The 19,946-nt window shown below is 33.4% G+C and overlaps 1 protein-coding gene across 1 annotated transcript in view; it reads left to right on the top strand.

Annotated features, from left to right (window-relative positions):
• The window catches only part of LOC118181540 (pancreatic triacylglycerol lipase-like), a 45,128-nt gene that overhangs the window by 19,657 nt on the left and 5,525 nt on the right, over window positions 1-19,946 (top strand). The window contains exons 3-6 of the mRNA XM_035350710.2: window positions 128-274; window positions 7,559-7,682; window positions 14,409-14,525; window positions 19,486-19,665. Coding sequence (XP_035206601.1) covers window positions 128-274; window positions 7,559-7,682; window positions 14,409-14,525; window positions 19,486-19,665 — 568 coding nt within the window. The remainder of the gene's footprint in view (window positions 1-127; window positions 275-7,558; window positions 7,683-14,408; window positions 14,526-19,485; window positions 19,666-19,946) is intronic.

The raw sequence follows: 19,946 nt of genomic DNA, 5'->3' as shown, positions 1-19,946 counted from the left end.
AAATTGGATAATATTAATCTATTCATTCAAATATAAATAACTTGAAATAGAAATAGTTATTATTAGAAACTATAGTGTTACAGTATTGATTCAATGAGTGCCATTTAATAAATGCTCTATTTCTCAGAAAATGAAGAATGCCATTTTGAAGGGAAAATACTTCAATGTGTATATCGTGGACTGGTCAGACGATAAAGAGCTGAGGTACGAACAAGCAGTTGCAAATATACGAGTAATAGGTGCTGAAGTTGGTCTTTTTATAGAACATCTAATGGTACGTTTACATTAGTTCCATTCGAATTTTACCTACCAAATATTTCATTCCTGTGTAACACGATATAATTTTTGAGAATGGTATTATTTAAATTAAATAAAAATATTTAATATTATTTAAATTTAAATTAAATAATACACGGTTGACATATAAAATTACCCCATGAAGAAAACAGATTATCGTCGTAAATTTTGCATAATAATTAGAGAGTAGGATATGAAAATATTATGATAAGTAGGATATGAAATGTAGCCTCATATGCAAATAATAGATGCTTGTAATGCCATTTAGAATCAGTGTGAAAACGAGCAAAAGAAAGGGCGTATTTTTAGGGGAATAATTTTTCCTTGTATACTTGATTGGAAGAAGGATTGTCTGCATTTCTAAACAAAAACGAAGACAAAGAATGTAACACAACGTTGGTTTATGTATTTGCGGTAAAGCGCACGAGGGCTATCTTTCTAAGAGAAGGGATGCCTAAGGGGAGGATTTTCTGGGAGAAACTGACCCATATACACGGTACGCATGAGAAATGCAGCCAGCACTTTCCCTGGGATTCGGGCCCTAGACCGAGCTACCAGTATTCAGCGACTTTACAGTTCGGCCGTTGGTGGGCCCCTATAACTCGTATTCAAATTTTAACAAGGAAAATAACAGCGCATTGTGGCTGCTCATGACACTTGGGAACCGAAGCAGGTCGTTTCGACGCCGACGGTTCGACGCCAACAGTTCGACGCCGTACGTTTCGACGCAGGGGCAGTTCGACGCCATATTTTTTTCGTATTTTTATTTATTTTTAGAATAAATATGAAGTAATAGGACAGATTTTTATTAAGTCATAGTCAATAATAGTCAATAGTTTTAATAAGTAATATGACTGATTTTTATTTATTGAATTAGCGATTGTTTGCATGCATATTTGAAATAAATATATGTGTGTATATGTGTGAAAGTGCTCTAGATTTGTGTTTGTGTCCCAGATTAGTGAGAAGCCCCCTCGCTAACGTCAAGGCCCCGGGACATGAGGGAGGGTTTTTTTTTTCTTTATTTATTTCACAAAACAGCATCAAAAAGGCAAAATACACAAATGGTAAGTAAACATACGGTTACAAAGTAGTTATATTATATTGCAGACAAATATAATTACAGATAAATAAGATTACAGATAAATAACATTACAGATAAATAAGATTACAGATAAATAAGATTACAGATAAATAAGATTACAGATAAATAAGATCACACATAAATAAGATTAGAGATAAATAAGATTACATCATAGAACTGTTATTATACTAATCCATTGCAAAATTATGCGCCACACCTTTCAGGTATTCCATTATTTCTCGAATTTCAAAATATTCAATTCAAAATATTCAAATATTACTTTAATTCTCATATCAGCTCGCAGATACTTATTCCGCTTGGGCGGCGGTTCATCTCCACGTACAAATTGTTCATAACATTGATCAATTGATTTTTGAACACGCCTGAGACCATCTATAAATTCCCATAATGTGGGGTCTGAAACACCAAATGATGATGACAAATTTATTTGAATGATGATGCAAACTTATTCTAAAAATAAATAAAAATACGAAAAGTATGGCGTCGAACTGACCACGCGTCGAAACGCTGGCGTCGAACCGTTGGCGTCGAAACGTTGGCGTAGAACTGACCTGTACCGCTTGGGAACAGTTTGTAACACAATTTCTGTTGAGTTTAATTTTTGAGCTGTTTTAGAGCTAAATAGGCATGCTGACTTCATAACTGTAGTTAGTTTTATTCTATCACGTCAAGATTTTTTTCTACACCTTATTTGAATGTGACCACTGTTCGAGTCATTGAACGTGGAACATACGAAGTACAACTTCTCTCCTATTGCTTGATATAACCCCTCCGACTGACCCCTCATGAATGATGCCTTTAGAGACCAGCGATAGGTGCATACTAGTCTGTTATACTGTCTAGACTAGTTCATTCATGCTTATGATACAGCTGTGTGTCGCTTTAATAGAGTGCAGAACATTCCGACTTGTAGTCCGAGTTCTTGTTTGTATACATGGTAAATAGTATTTTAAAATAAAACCTGATGATCAAGATAAATCATGGGTCCCTCCCATCATGTGCCAGGAGTGCATTGAGAGTTTGCGAATGTGGATGAACGGATCACTTTCTAAATTTCTATTTCTAAATATCTATGATTTGGCTACAGCCTAAAGATAACACCAAGTCATTGTTAATTTTGTAGTGAAAACGTCAGAGTATTCTAATTTACCATCAGCTGTACGTCCAATTAATTACCCACTCCCAGGGCCACTTTTCAAAGAATTACCCTCTTTGAAAATACAGGAACACGATTCTGGTACATATCAAACCAACCACAACGTCAAAGATTTTGAAACTAAGGATAGTAACGTTCGTAAGAGACTTGACCAACATGACTTGAATAATTTGGAACTCTCCAAAATATGAAGGCGCAAAGAAAATCATTGATTTGTTGCAATTTCGCATGCAACAAAGAATATTCTTTGTTGATCTTAAAAGGGTCTGCCTCCTCCTTTTTTGTGTGTGCATGCGGGACAGCAGAACTCGTGGGAAGTATTCGGTGCACTCGAACTGGCCCCCCAAAACTGACCTGAAAATTTGTGATCTAAAAATTCCATATCAGCCATTTGTCGACAAACAGAACATTATATTTCCACCTCTGCATAAAAACTGGATCTCATGAATCAATTTGTTAAAGTTTTCCCAGTTGAAGAAGACTGTTTCAAATATCTCTTTTCGAAATTTTCTAGCCTGTCATTTGAAAAGATAATGGCCAGTGTTTGATGGTCCACAGATTAGATAGCATTATACGTAACAACATTATACGTCCGGCCAAATCTTGCTACAGTGACTCCATAAATTAGCTGCGCAGCCACGTGCTCGAAAATGTTTTGGAGTTAATCTGTCGCAATCCTTCACCATTCACCTTTTGAATCACCTAACATTTCACACTTGAACTCTTGATGTTACACACTTCACGACGTGTCGCTTGTTTTTGCAAAATGCACACGTTGTAACCAATTCCACACCGCCCATTGTATTTTTGCATTGGGTGAACCACAGCTACTTGAACTCCACATAAATACACGTAATGTGCTTCAGTTTCCATGCTGTAATGAGCAAGACTTGCAGAAAAGTAATCTCAGAAAAACACAGGAATACTCAAAATTATTCTTTTATTTGTCCTATGTATCTTTCTTTTAAGCATCAGCTATTAGCACACTTTGGAAATTAACTCCATCACGAGAAGAGCGGGGCCAAAACCCTGTTCTCCCGTTTGCCGCTGTCGTCGAAAAAAGGGAGAAAAACCAGTTTGTGAGAATTTATTCCCGCGTGTTACTATTCGATAAAGATTAAACTTACGATTAAATCCATTAGTGAGAAAATTGTGTTCTCACACGTAACTCGATGACGCTATTCTCAAATCACTTAGAAAAGTGAGGAATACAAAGCAAAAAGAAGATATTGCTAGTGGCAGATTATCGATGTAAGAGAATTAGTCTAATTGAAAATAGTGCAATATAAGCCCAGAAATGAAGGCAACAAAAAAATGTGATAACGATTAATTAATCGATGAACTCTAAAATAATTAATGAGATACTACTATCTTTTTACAGGAACTTATTTTTATTTCCTATTAAATACAACATCAATTTCTGAAGAGTGAACTGGAAATTGTTCATCTCTCGAATGAGACTACTTTTAAAACTCGCATTATATTTACTAACTGCTACCATAAGAAAATAACCTTATCTCTCAAAGTAAGCAAAATACTTTGTTGGGAAAATGTTTTCCGCGAAAATACTGAGGAAGAAAGGAAATCAGCGTGCTTTACACAATCGCTTTTTATCTCCACATTTAACGAACTGCATTGCTTGGATTCCAAAAAGCTAAAAAATGCTGATGATTTTCCACTCAAGCCGTTTTGTGTATAAGGAATTCGAAAATGAACTTTTGGAAGGTAATTAATAATTTTTAATGTGGTTTAGTCTAAAAACCGCATACAATAGGCTTATTAAATTAATGGATGAATTAACATATACAGTTTCCCATTAATTTGTGTGGATATTTTAACAATTCCTATTTCATCTTACGTTTTAGAAGAAAAAAGTATTCATAACACGTCTTTCTTTTATAAAATGATATTTATGACATGTCTTTCCATATCGGTAATCACATTACATACCCTTATATTAAGACATTTCCTCAGGTTGGATTAGATTATTTATTTATGTCAAGATAGGTTATGACTATTTTTCCAAGCGAAAGATGTCTTCATGGAGCAATTTCTAAATAAAATTCACATATTAGTGGTATGAGTAATTGTCAACCGCTGGCATGCGTACCGCTGGTGGTACGCAAGACAAAAATAGGTGGTATGCAAAGAAACAAAGTATTTTTAAGTATTAAATTCAAAAATTAAATATCTCAAGATCATGTTTTTTCTCTAACACTCGTAATTTATGCGATCTGAGCTTTGTTCAAGTTCAATAGCCGCTTATAAGACTTTAGCAAAATAATCCATTTTTATTTTCCAAATATTCTTTTATTCATAGATGTAACAAAATTTAAAATAAACACAAAATTAAATTTAATAAATAATGTTTTTAAAAGAAGTAGCAGAAATGGATGTTGGTATTTAATAGGAAATAAAAATAAGTTCCTATAAAAAGATAGTAGTATCTCATTAATTATCTTAGAGTTCATCGATTTATTAGCGTACTCACATTTTTTGTTGCCTTCATTTCTGGCCTCAAATTGCACTATTTTCAATTAGAATAATTCTTTTACGTCGATTTTCTGTCATTAGAAATAGGTATATTGTCTTCTTTTTGCTTTGTATTCCTTACTTTTCTAAGCGATTTGAGAATATCATCGTTTGTTTTTGAAAGAAATTGTAATAAATTCTGCATTTAAATATTTGTGAAAAAGTAATAAACAAAACCTAGATTTTCAAAATGAAAAAATAGCTAGGACTGAGTAAGCGAAAAATTGATGGTTCACAGGTCATGGATCCAGGACAGTCTTCTAGCACTAAGAATATTGAAAAGAAAAAAAATATTATTTATACATATTATAATGAAAGTTATTTATCATTTGGATTTACTTGGAATGGAGATGAAAAATGAATACTTAATTATAAAAAAGGGAGTGTTTTTTCCTCAACTGTGCTGTTTGGGGTGAACAGTTTTCCAATCAAAGTATTAAACCATCGTTTCTTAAAAGACATCTTGATTCTAAACATGCTAATTTAAAGGACAAATCTGAAGAATATTTTATGAGCAAATTATCGGAGTTCAAAAATAACAAACAGGTAATGAAAGGTTTTGTTACTTCAAGTGAAAAAGGCTTTGGAAGCAAGTCACATAGTAAGCCTAAGAATTGCCAAGACTGAGCAGGCTTACAATATTAGAGGAAACCTAATATTATCAGCTGCTAAAGATATCCTTTTAATATTTTTCAATGAAAAAGAGGCTAATGAACTTAATAATAATTCATTATCAAATGATACAAGTCAAAGAATTCATGAAGGGGCAAATTTCATAAAAGAGACACTTATTCAAAAAATAAAACACAGCGAATATTTCACATTGCAGTTGTATGAAAGTACTGATATAACGAACTTTGTTCAATTATTAGTTTACATACGTTTCGAAGAAGATAACAGAATTGCCGAAGAGAATTTATTTTGGAAATCTCTTCATGATAGAGTATTTGCAAAATGAAATTTTGAAAGAATTTGACAGTTTTATGTCTGATATTTCTTTGAATAAGAGCACTGCCGTAGAGCTTTGACGAGAAACCATTCCAGTATTATTTCTCAAATAAATAAATTCGCACTTGAAACTAAATTTACTAACTGCTCCAATCATCGTACAGCTTTAATAATCGAAACAATCCTCGAAGACATGGAAATCGTTTCGAGCCAAGATGTGAAAATTTCAATTTTATTAAAAGCCGAGATTAAAATTTAAGAATATTTACGATTTTATGCCAAGAGAACGGCAGTGAATATTAAAACTTTTGTTACATTACGAAGTAAAGTGGTTATCCAGAAGCAAATTTTAAATCGTCTTTTTAAAATTCGATCAGAATTCAAAATTTGTATTGCATAAATGTTTATTTAGTGAATTATGGTTGGCGCGTTTAGCATATTTAGCTGATGTTTTTGGAAAGTTAAATGGATTAAATTTAAGATTATAAGGGCAAAATGCTAATTTGTTCACCGTTAGAGATAAAATAAATGCAATTATAAAAAAAACTTGAGCTAATAATCAAATAATTGAATAATAATATTTTAAGCTTTTGAATACTTTTAGAAAGTTTCCTAACAGAAAATAATTTGAAAATAAAAGAAGAATTAGCATCCGACTTTAAAAATCATTGTTTTTCATTTATAATTAATTTCAACACTTATTTTCCCGAGGATTATGTAAAGGAAAATTGTATTAGAAATCCATTTTGTTCAAATGTATCTGAAGTTTTATCTCGTGAAGAAAAAGAACTATTGATAGAAATTTTTCTGTGATCGAACTCTAACTGAAGATTTAAAAAATAACACAATTGTTAACATTTGGCTGGTATAAACAAGGATTTTTCTACATGTTATATTTGAAAAATAAATACAGAAAAAAATTGTATCACCTTTTTGTACAATTTATTTGTATGAACAAGGATTTTCTTCCATGTTATATTTGAAACATAAATGCAGAATAAACCTGAAAGTAGATCGCAATTCCCGGTTAAAACTAAGTGAAATAAGATCATACGTAAAGGAAAATATCCCTCTTAAACAGGCCCAAATTTCCCATTAAATTTTAAAATTAAATTATTATAACTTAAATTTTGACAATTAAAATGGTTACTAATTTTTAATCTAATATTTTTAATGTGAGAAAATTTAATACAAATAGGCAACAGGTTGTACAAACGGTAAAATATATACTTTTTAATATTTCTATAGAGAAATTTAAAAATAATAAATTGTAAAATGTAGTGGTGGTACTAAATGTTTTCAATTTTTGCTTAGATGGTAACCGTTAGTTAAAAGGTTGAGATGGTATAGATAGAGAAAATTACGACAGCATCAAACAGTCAATCCATCCGAATCTCAGGAATAAAATTAAAAAAGAAATACGTAACTAAGTGATTTAATTATATTATTACTTTGCGATTTTAAGGCAGGACTAACAATTTTCCAAGTGATCATGGATATAATTGTGAATGATATTTCAGAATATCTCGGAGTTTTATCCAAGTGACGTGCATCTCATCGGCCATGGTCTTGGTGCACATGCAGCGGGATATGCTGGCAAGTGGCTTCGGGACAGACAAAATAAGCTAGTTGGTAGAATTACAGGTAAATTAAATTTTCCTTTTTATTCGTAATGTACTCCTTTTAATTTCAGTTTGTATGATATACACAGCGACTATTCCAAATAGTTTGACCATATTCTGAGTAACCACGGAAGTCTCTTTCATCAGCTTAAAAATATCATATCCATTTATTTTTAAATCTTAGGGCTATTTGTTGAGGAAAAATTATTAGGAGTTGCCGAACCCGTCTGGCTTTTAACCTTTTCACTATTGAGTACATATCTAGTACTAGGTATTACAAAATGGTAGAATCCTGTGCATTCGCGAGAAGAAATAAAAGATATGCACAAACAATCCAATTCTCGCAAATCGAAATCGCACTCTGATATTTCGAACTAGCAGTCAGCTTCTGCGAATCTCTGTGTCGTCCAGAAGGACCCCATGCACATGTAATTTTATATGATTTCGTTGTGTACTGTTATAAAATATAATGCAAAAAATTCATGTGGCCAGCATATGACCTTCCGCCAGTTCCTTCTTAAGACGTGAAAATGGAGGAATAGCACTAGCTTTAAGTAAACCATCACTTCCGTTTTATCGTTAATAAAATCTAATTTGTTTATAAAATTTATGGCTCAGTGTCAACCATAAGTACTACTATTATTTGTAATTTTATTCTACCATAAAATGGGCAATGATTATTAAACGTGTTTATGTAGCCATTCTTTTCTGTGCTTTAATTTGAAAATATCACACCGACTTTAGTGTATTCATTGGTTATACAGAGTTTTTGATTCACAAAAAAAAAAAAAAAAAAAAAAAAAAAAAAAAACGATTAAACGATCACAAAATTTTTAAACACAACATATCGCTCGAATTTACAATATAGTGTTAAGTGTTGTCATATATTCCTTTTTATACTCGTTATATTAATTCTCTAAAAATAATACATAACGATGCCACCTGGTGGCAGCATACACTTGTTTAAAAGGTGATTATAGACAAAAATGAGACAAATAAAAAATTGGGGATTTATGTTAATACATTGGTTCATATCGAAAACTGATCTTTATAGTGAGGTTATTTATTCCCTTTGCATTTAGTATAATTTAGAGCGCACTGAATTCTTATACACTGAAGAGCCAAACCATTGTAACCTCCTACTCAATAACGCGTTGCGAGTTGCCTTCAAAATAGCTGCAACTCGTCTTGGCATGGATGTCACAAGTTCTTGTTAGATGATTGGAGACAGACTGAACCAAATGTCTAAGCAGCAGTCCCGCAAAGTCAAGATATTTCGACATGTTGGTGTCTGAGTTCTAAGTTGCTGCTCCATGACATCCCAAATGTGCTCTACCGGCTTACGATCCAGCGAGTTAAGGGTTACAGCCGAAAACATCGCGGCAAAAACATCGCGGACGAAAACGTCGCGGAGAAAACAACGCAAGGCGAAAACGTCGTGCTACAAAACATCGTGGGAGAAAACATCGCAAAGAGAAGACATCGCAGTTCTAAACCATCGTGGTACAAATCATCGTCGTCGAAAATAAAGCGGTTCAAAAACTTCGCAGTTTAAAAACATCGTCGTCGAAAATATCGTGGTACAAAATAAAGTATCTACAAATCATCGCATGACGATAACATCGCAGACATGCTTTATTCAGGCTTTAGCATGGCATTTTTACTTTCATATTTTTTATTAACTAATAATTTTTTTTTCTGAGAAAATAAGAAGGAAACTTAAGCATAGAAAATTAATGCAACTTATAGCACTTAATGGAATTTTAAACTGACATAGTTAACTAACAAAGACCATTAGCAAATCATTTTTTATAAAGTTTTCACTGGTAATGTTTCATGAGAAGTATAATCTATAAGTGCATTTAATTTTCTATGCTTATGTTTCCTTCTTATTTTTTCAGCAAAAATTTATTAGTTAATAAAAAAATGTGAAGGTAAAAATTATCCTTCTTTACATCTTGCCCTCCCAAATCATTATGGGAATATCCATTTATAATTATTAAAATTTGAGAAAAGCATGTCTGCGATGTTATCGTCATGCGATGATTTGTAGATACTTTATTTTTTACCACGATATTTTCGACGACGATGTTTTTAAACTGCGAAGTTTTTGAACCGCTTTATTTTCGTCGACGATGTTTTGTGCCACGATGTTTTAGAACTGCGATGTTTTCTCCCACGATGTAGCACGACGTTTTCGCATTGCGTTGTTTTCTCCGCGACGTTTTCGTCCGCGATGTTTTTGCTGCGATGTTATCGGCGGACACCGAGTTAAGTGGCCAGGACATTAATTGGAATTTATTCTTATGCTCGTCGAACCACTTCAACACTATTCGAACTTTCTGACATGGGGCTTTGTCCTGCTGGAAGATTTCATTTCTAGTCGGGAAGACAGACGTCATATAAGGGTACAACTGATCCGCAACTATGGTCAGATATTCCTTAGGTTTCATGGTCTGTTCCATCACAATTAAGGGTCCCACAGCCGCTCCATGAGGACGTCCCCAAAGCATAATCCGCCTGTGTATGACCTGCTGCACAGAAGTAAGCAACTGTTCGTTGGGAGACGACGTACCCTGACACGACCATCAACCTGATGAATGCGAAATTGTAATTCTTCTGACCATGCAACTATTATCTACTTATTTATGAGCCAATCTTGATCATCGAACCCCTGTAGGCGTAGGCTGTAGGCGTAGGCGTAGGCGAACCCTTTCGGCTGTAACCCACCTGACAGTAAAATGCAGTTATAAAACGCACTTCATGGTGCATCTCACTTCATGGTGCATTCTCATGCATATATGCGTGTGCGGAGATGGGTTAGAATATGTGGGAAGCTATTACACATCAGAGGAAGAGGTAGAGCTGAAGGTGTAGTAGCAACTGAAGTCCGATAGCTTATTTTTAAAAAAATTCAACTTTTTACGAATGGAAAAAACGCTGCTTTGTAAAGCGAAAAATAAAGAGAAATTCCATTATGTCCATTAAGAGCAAAATTTTCTAATCTCTTGCAACGGTGGTATTGCATCCGATAATCTAAAAATTCTCATGAGAGGTGCGTTCTACAAATACGAATTATAAACAAATTTGCAAGTAGGAAATAACATGCTTAGATAATATTTTCTTCAAAAGAAGGCATTTATTAAATTATAATTTGTTTTGGCGGTATAAAGGGTAGGAATAAACGGACTTTACTACCGGATAAACCCCAATAACTGAGTCGTCCGAAATGATCTCAAACTCAAAACATAAAATTGTTTTCGTATTCTATAAAGGGGATGTATTTGATAAGGTATGTTAAAAACAGTTTGGAACACAAAGTAGTTAATCAGGTATATTATTATCAGGTATTGAGTTATCAGGTATATATATATATATATATATATGTACTGTATATATACTGTGTGTGTGTATGTACATATATATATAGATAAAGAGTAATAAATTTAGAACCAATTCCACAAAGACCGAAAAGAAGTGAAATACAATGCCAGAAAATCTCAAAATTCCCTGTAGATGTGTAAATTAACCAAAAGTCAGAAGAATTAAAGAAATGTGAAAGACTCAAAATTCAAAAAATACAAACCACAAAAAATAATTACATAATGAAGAATGAATGCAATAAAATCTGATATAACGTTATCAAGAGGAGGTACATCAGAACCGAACCCCTTTTGAAATATCAATTAAATCCCGTTCCTTTTGAAAACCACTCCGTTTCTGTTGTCCAAAATTAGCTGATGAACCATTCTAAATTATGTAATTATAAAAGTTCCCCCGAAGCTTTTGAACTCCTTTCCGATGCAGTGCCAGACTGTTAAAGAAAGATGCAACATCAACTAGTAAAACTTCTTATGCCAAATGAAACAAAAAGAAATTAAATTTCTCTAACGGATTGCGTCCACTGAATAAATTTTAAATTCAAATCATCTGTTACTTTACTAGTATATTTTGTATTAATACATTAATTTCAATTTTAAATTCGGTAAAACGTGTCTAATAAGCTTCTTTTCCATATCATATTACAGTAGAAGTCCATTAGTCCGGCATCCAACAGTCCGGAATGCCCGATAGTCCGGCATCGCTCCGGAAAATTGTAAAAAGTTTGGTTTTCTCCAAAAGTGTGCCTTTAAAGCAAATAAAACCGCTCGAGAACTATTCGGAAGTTTTCGGGGTAGTTCGAGATCATCCGGAAGCGCTCGGTATTGTTCGGAAACAATTAGCGGCCGGCTAGTCTCAGCTGTCACAACAAATTCAGGTGCAGTGCAGCTCCGTTAATCAATCACGAAGCGTCTTTGCCATTTTTTTTTGTGCGCTGTTGTTTTGTGTCCTTTCACATCGCAGTAAACGTAACTTTTGAAACTGTTTATAAAAAAAGTGATTTTCGTTCTAACTGTACAGTGACCATGTTTTCAAAACCTAAGCCTTCGAGTTCAAAAGGAGAGAAACGAAAACACGTAACACTGATCTCAATCAGAAACTAGAAATCATCAAACGGCTAGAAAAAGGCGAGAACAGAAATGTTTTAATGAATGAGTTTTATATTGGCTCATCAACTATTTATGACATTAAAAAACAAAAAGATGAACTAATGAAGTTTGCTTCTAAATCGGTAACAACTGAAAAATTAGCTCCTAGACAAACATTAAAAAAACCAAAACTGGAACAGCTAGATAGTGTATTGTTCAAATGGTTTAGTGCAGTACGTTCTGAAGGAAAGCCGGTAACAGGGCCAATGATTGTTGAAAAGGCAAAGAAATTTGGCCAAGATTTAGGAGTTGCTGAAAGTGAATGTAATTATTCTGATGGTTGGCTCAGAAACTTTAAGTTTCGGCATGGAATTCGAAGACTTGATGTAACTGGAGAAACCCTTTCAGCAAACCAAAACTCTGCAGAAAAATACAAAGACGAGTTTGAGAAAATCGTGGCTGATAATGATTTAACACCTGAACATATTTACAATGCTGATGAAACAGGGCTATTGTGGCGATGTTTACCAACATCTACACTAGCTGGGGGAGGAGAAAAAGCAGCCAAGGGTTTAAAAAAAACAAAGACAGATTAACCATTTTGCTATGTGCTAATGCGTCTGGAAACCACCGAGTGACCCCTTTTGTGATAGGTAAATCTGCAAAACCCAGGGCTTTTAAGAATGTTATACACTTGCCTGTCCAATACGATGCTCAATCAAATGCGTGGATAACTGCCGCCCTCTTTAAAGACTGGTTTTTTTCACCACTTTGTGCCTGAGGTCAAGGAATCCTTCAAAAGCCTTGGTCTACCAGAATATACTAAAGCCATCCTTCTTTTGGACAATTGCAAAGCCCATCCGCCAGTAGATGAGTTAGTTTCTGGAAATATTGTTGCTACTCTGCTCCCACCTAACGTAACATCTTTGATTCAACCCATGGACCAAGGGGTTATTCAAAATTTTAAATGCTTTTATAGAAGGTCTTTTATTCAAGGCCTGTTAAATGCCGACTGTGACGTGACTGATTTTCAAAAAACGTTTACAGTAAAAGATGCCGTCTATGCTATTGCACAGTCATGGAACCAGTCTTGGTAAAAAATACAACACTCCAAAAAGGCTGGAGAAAACTTTGGCCAGCTGCAAACCCTGCATCTGACCTAACTCTACAGACTGATGAGGAAGAAAACCATCAAGACGCTCTGACCAAAGTTTTGGATGTCGTTAGAAGTACTGACAATCCCTTGAAAAACCTGCCTGAAGATGAGGTAGAGGAGTGGCTTTTAATCGACGAGAATGAGCCTGTTGAACAAGAACTAACCGATGAGGATATTATCAACATTGTAGTAAACCCTCAGCCTACTCAAAATCTTGAAGAAAATGACTCAAATGCCGAAACGGAAGAAAAGGAAACAATCAGCTGGGCAGAAGCTGCAGAATCACTAAATAAGTTTATCTCTTTTGCCGAGGCTAGTACTAGCTACAGTGCTTCAGAAATTATTGATTTCCATATCATTAGAAATAAATTTTATACTAAACGCCAAAAGTCAAGAAAACAAAAAGACATTCGTGACTTTTTTAAATCTAAGTAAAATATGTTTTACAGTATGTGTACATACATTATATGAAATGTAAAATAAACTTTGTTGTATGTATTTGCATACTGTATTTTTAGTTTAATTATTAACCTAATTGTTCTTATAATTACCGCCCGATAGACCGGAATTTTCGGTAGTCCGGCACCGAGCCGGTCCCGAACGTGCCGGATTATCGGACTTCTACTGTACTTACATAAAACTAATGACACAGCAAGTTCAACTCGATATTTCGGGAAAATGAAACCTTTTTCCTGGTGAGCTCCCGTATTGGATAACTATGCAGTTTGCTTCTACCTCTGTTATCACTAACACGCTTCCGTGCTACTTCTCTGACAGTTCTATCAAGAGTTAAATATTTAGAAAATAGGCACGAGTGAGAGGGGGATTGTATTCTCAATGAAAATTGAAATAAAAGTGAATATTTAAACTGCTTCGGCTGTCAAGTTTGCTCTTCATTATTAATCAATATCTACGCCATAGATATTTTTACATCATTTCATCCCTGCTTACATCATTACAGACACACACAAACATATATATGGACTTCCCTTTTATATATATATATATATATATATATATATATATATATATATATATATATATATGGACTTCCCTTTTTTATATATGTATATATATATATATGGACTTCCCTTTTTTATATATGTATATAATTGGTTCCTAGGTTTAGATCCAGCAGGTCCCTATTTCAACGGCGTACATAAAGTGGTGAGATTAGATAAAGGTGATGCTAAATTTGTTGATGTTATACATACCAACATGGATGGAGAAAGCTTATCAGGTATGCTGATTTATCTTTCTTTGTCAAATACAGTCAAAAGTCGTTAATTCGGACACCCATAATTCGGAATGATCTATAATCCGGACATCAAAACTAAAAACTTTCTGCGCATGCGCCACGTTGACACATGCGTAGAGGCGTTCACGCGTGCGCGTAAGACCTTTTACGACTGCGCATATGAGTGTGCGCAAGTGCAGAATACGTTTTCGCGTGCGCATTTTATGTATAATGGACGTATAAGCTAAAATTATCTAATTATCTATTTCAGTTAATGTTGATGATTGCGTTGTTCCTTAATTTTCGAATTGCATCCGGCTTATTATTTTTTGCAGACTGTAAGAGCAATTTTATAAAAGTAAGCTTAAACTTTCGATTATATCAAATAGAATTTCCAATATATATTTGTTAATATGTAAAGGATCTAAAGCGAAAGTATGTTTTGAAATCCGAAATCTGTTTATCAATTTCACGCTGCTCGGCGGCGGGCGCCTAATGAATTGGAAGTTGATTTGTCAGCACTATCCTTATCTTCAGCGCAGATTTTTTATTTTATTTGGCTTATAATTCCTTACCAAATGTAGTATTTCATCTCGATATGCTCCGTCTTTGATATGATTTAAAACAAGTTCCTCGTCATTATAATTCGCTTCCGATAGCGAAGAAAAGTGACAGAGGTTATTGAAAACAAAAAAATTTCGATTGACAATTTAGTCGGTGTTCTTGACACAGCAATTATAGGACTTGAACCGCGGAACTTTGTAACTGAACAAGATATTATGTCTGTTTAATAGAATTAAAGAGAAAGTATTATCACATGAAACGAAGCAAAACTTAAACAACTTACATTGAAAGAAATGTTTAATAAAGTAAACAAATAAATATTAAGCTTTTTTTTTTTGCAAATTTTGATACCCTTTAGATCATAATTGTTCTTTATTTCATAAATTACGGTTTCATATTTTTAATTTTAGAATTTCTGCATGCCATCTTACGAGATTTAAACTGATGATCTATAATCTGGAATCGCCGAAGTCCCGACGAGTCCGGATTAACGACTTTTGACTGTATTATAAAACTGCTTATCCAGATTCTAAATACTGCAGATGTATCTTGATACTTTGGTTACATATTCTGGTTTACAGGGGCAATTAATCACGATGGGCCTCATACATAAAGGCTCATCAAATTGGTCCACCATAAAGGTGTGTACCTTAAGATAAAATATAGTCAAAATAAGAAAGCAATGAGACGCATTGTCTCTGAAATCACACTGGCGGGTGAGGATGGGATGACAGAAGACTGGCATTGTCCTATCAGGGATGTGTCGGCAGTCCTATGACTCTTGAGCTACTGAAAGTTTTTAAGTCCAAAACTTGCAATAAAATTAATAACGGTTACACATATTGGTCTTGTTTCTACGTGTTTGCCTTGTCTTAGAGAATATATGTATTTCCAAGAATCTGAACCCCTTTTTCTCTAAGCGAAATAAAATTAAACTGGTTGTTAATTTGCTACCAAAAATTGAAATTTTGACATTAGAAAGCATACATATCTGAAATGTGTTTTTAGTCCCGTTAACGTTACGTGAACAGAATATTTCTCCTAGAAAACTGCTAGTTATTAGATCTTTTAACATCTGTTGTAGAATGATGTTTAATTTACATTTGACATTTAGACAATGTAATACGTTCATCTTCATAGTTTATAATTTTATTTTATTTTTTAATATTATATCTAAGTAATTATTTATAAATTTATTTCACATGTTTTAGAATAATAAACACTAAATTGCATAAAATTTTGCGTTATAATTATAAACCTTTAAAAAACGCAGTTCTTTCCATTATTAAACTATCATTGTGACAGGTTAAACAATGACCTAATATTTTAAACTCAGATTTATTTCTCACTGCGAACATAAAACCATATCTTAATGTAATATATGTTTATGAATTTTTCGTATTCTGATCTTAAAAACGTTTTAATATTTGGTACTGAGAGGAAAGATATATTCAGCTTTCTGGTTTTCATTGATCAAGCTCCAATAAGTGACATTTTTGCTTTCACATACTTCTATCAACGCAAATTACATTTTCTGCTGCTTATTGTTTTACGTTTTTCCCTAAAATGACTTTTTTCGTTTGTAACATATAGACATACTTCTATTTATGTCGTATTTTACAGTTTGTCATCTTAAAGAAAAATTAAATTTTGGTTTCTAACTGAAAGCTTGTAGAACAAATAATAAATGCATTTAGTTGCCATTCAAAGCTTTTCGGAAATTTGCAGTAAACGTTCCTACAATTTAAGATGGCTAATCTCTCTAATCCCAGCTAGAGAATGTGTTTACCCTAGCTTCCTTGTTCAAAATCAAAGCATTGATCAGAGAGAAATCTAAAATATTATAAAACACATCCATTGATTTCACGTTTTTTCTGAACATTTCCTACCTAATTGGTTTACGATGTCAGTACCATACCTTGTGGATCTATGAATTGCCACATTTTTGGCAGGTTTCTAGGCATTATCTGTAATGTTATAAAACACATGCATTGATCGTCTAGATTTCACGTTTTGATTGAACATTTCCTACCTAACTGGGTTAGGATGTCAGTGCCATACCTTGTGGAGCTATGAATTGCCACGTTTTTGGTTGGTTTCTAGGCATTATCTGTAATGTTAATAGTTCCGTAAAGTTAGTGAATGTTAAGAATAACATCATTTTATTCTTCTTGCACTGATTCACTGTCCAAATGCAAACATTGGGCTTAAGAGCAGACGCCAAATAAAGCGGGTTATCGAAATATTTTAAAGCATCAGAAATTTTTTGCTTTGAATGTTTTATTTTGGCTCCTAGGTTGTGAATGTATGCGTTTTGTTTTATTCTTTTACTTCAGTTTATTCATAAGAATAAATGAAGTACAAATATTATCAGTAGTAATGTTCTTTTTACTTTTAGTCCAATAAGGTTTCACAAGTCATAAAAGTGAAGTAACAAAGTAACAGCCTGCGTTAGGCGTAAAATGTTAGCATAGAAATTTTATTTATTTCGAAGGTGAACAAAGTCCCTTTTCATCAGGAGCAAAGAAATCTACAACTGGAAAACCAAGTAATTGGCAACAGATGGTACAACTCTCTCGTCTCTGTCGCCTTCCTTAGGGTATCAATATGTTCTTAACTTGGATTTCAATTGCAGATTTCTTTGCTCCTGATGAAAAGGGACTTTCTTCGCCCTGGAAATCGGTAGAGTTTCTATGCTAAAAATCCACACAGGTTGTTGCTTCACCTTTATGATTCATTTGAGGCGTGTTTCCGTTCTGTCTTGGTATTCCAAAGTCTAAAGTATTCCAAAGGAATGTAATATTCCAAAGTCTGAATCTGTTTATGTATACTGTGAATGTATACCTAATTTATACCTAACTTATAACATGTATACTTAATCTAGGGTTAAACCATTACATATAATTTATACCTAACTTGTAACATGTATACTTAATCTAGGGTTAAACCATTACATATAATTTGAAAGATAAGTTTGCCAGACCAAGCGGCACGTAGGTAAAAATATTAAACGTTAAGATATATTAAAGGTATTACGCATGTAAATCCTACAGCTTCTTTTCTTTCAGTCTAATGGGAATATATTAAGAAATCTTCATGTGAATTTCAAGTGATAAAAGAACCGCATTATCACATCCTGTCTGGAATCATAAAGACATTACGGTATCTCAAAATGATTTGATCAAAAGGAATTGCCAATTTTGTAATAATGTATATTTTCTCTGAAAATATCTAGCGTATAATTCTCAGATATTTAAATAAAGTATTAGGTGTCTCTATTAAAGTGTTACACATTTATCCCCACAATGCGTTAATGGTTAAAACCACTGAAGACTTATTGTTACGCCCGAGTCTGCAAACACAGCGAATAACCTGACTATAAGCGTTTTCGTAGTTTTATCTAGTACATATAACGTGAATCCATTTCAGTGTTCTTTAAAATGTACCTCAAAAAGGCATCTCTTCTCTAGTTGTTTTGTGCCTTGTCGTAATTTAGCAGACAAAAAATTATATTATTATTGAGATCTTTATTATTATAAGACGAAGAAACTATGAATGTGTAAATTTCGTCCCAGAGACAGATTGGCCTAGAGCTACGCAGTGTGGAATAAAACGCCGAACGTGAGCACTTGGAAGCCAGTTTTTTATTGTGGAAACAAATTTAGATTTTTTTAAAATTTAATATTGAAAAATTTTTTGCTTTCGATTATTATCGCATATAATCTCTTATAAATAAATTAATTATCATTACCCATTTTAATCTTTTAATCACTCAAGTTTTATAAAGTAAATAAGAATAATTATGTTTTAGAGTCATTAGGTTACTTTGAAGCAGGAGACGTGAGAAATGTTTAATATCCTCGCTGGGACTCAAACCTGGACTTCTCGAATACGCGAGGAAAATGCTATCATTACGCCACGAAGGCGTGCAATGAGGAGGGAGAAAATGCCTTATAATGTGAATAAATTCTTGTATGCCGTAATCCGTTACAGTAAGAGAGAAACATTTCTGACAGATCCTTGCAACAGTGTCGAATCTTTGTCAAGAATGAATTGCACAACTTTATTAATCATGTTTTTACAAAGAAAATTAAAAAAAAATAATGATGTTACATAATTAGCTGCAAAAATTTAAAAAGGTGCTATAGTTTCTGAGATTTCGATTTTAAATTAACAGCATATCTTCAGGATTTACGGGGGATTTATTTGGATGTAGTTAGCTGATTCAATCCTTTTGAATTATTTATAAATGTAGTACACGTCACTAGGATCAAGAATATATAATTTATAAGCTGAAGTAAAGTTTTTCAAGTATTTTGCGAAAACATTTAAATGTAAAACGATGCTTAGAAATTTCATTGTTGAAAAACAAATTTACTTTTATTATTTTTTTTATTAGGGTATGGGTTAAAACAGCCTATTGGGCATGTAGACTTTTATCCAAATGGAGGTGAACATCAGCCTGGTTGCGACTCAGCATCAGATACTGCATTTGGGAATAGAAATGAAATTGCGAGTTACACGAATGGTTTTGCTATATTTTCCAAAGCCGTTCACTTCAATACTTCACATATCACAGGTAAAATATATTTCATATCTACTTAATTCAGTTTAAATGTAAGTTTGGTCGTTCAATGCTAAAAATAATTTGAAATGTGTTAGAATATATCAGGTGTATGCGAAAAATTACATTTTCTTGATACAAAACCCGATTTTAATACCATATCTAGTACCTTTATTCGCACAAAACAAGTTCCTACGAATAAAGTCTCATATAAAAGGCCATTTGTCTTGAATGCCGACAAAAAGATACCCACAAGGAAAATAGCTCGCATGGAAAAAGGCCCATACTTTGAAAAC

The sequence above is a fragment of the Stegodyphus dumicola genome, chromosome 2, assembly GCF_044657685.1.
Source record: "Stegodyphus dumicola isolate Sdum_Otavi_A_Nest chromosome 2, ASM4465768v1".
NCBI classification, from domain to species: Eukaryota; Metazoa; Arthropoda; class Arachnida; order Araneae; family Eresidae; genus Stegodyphus; species Stegodyphus dumicola.
This window is presented reverse-complemented; position numbering and strand designations above follow the sequence as displayed.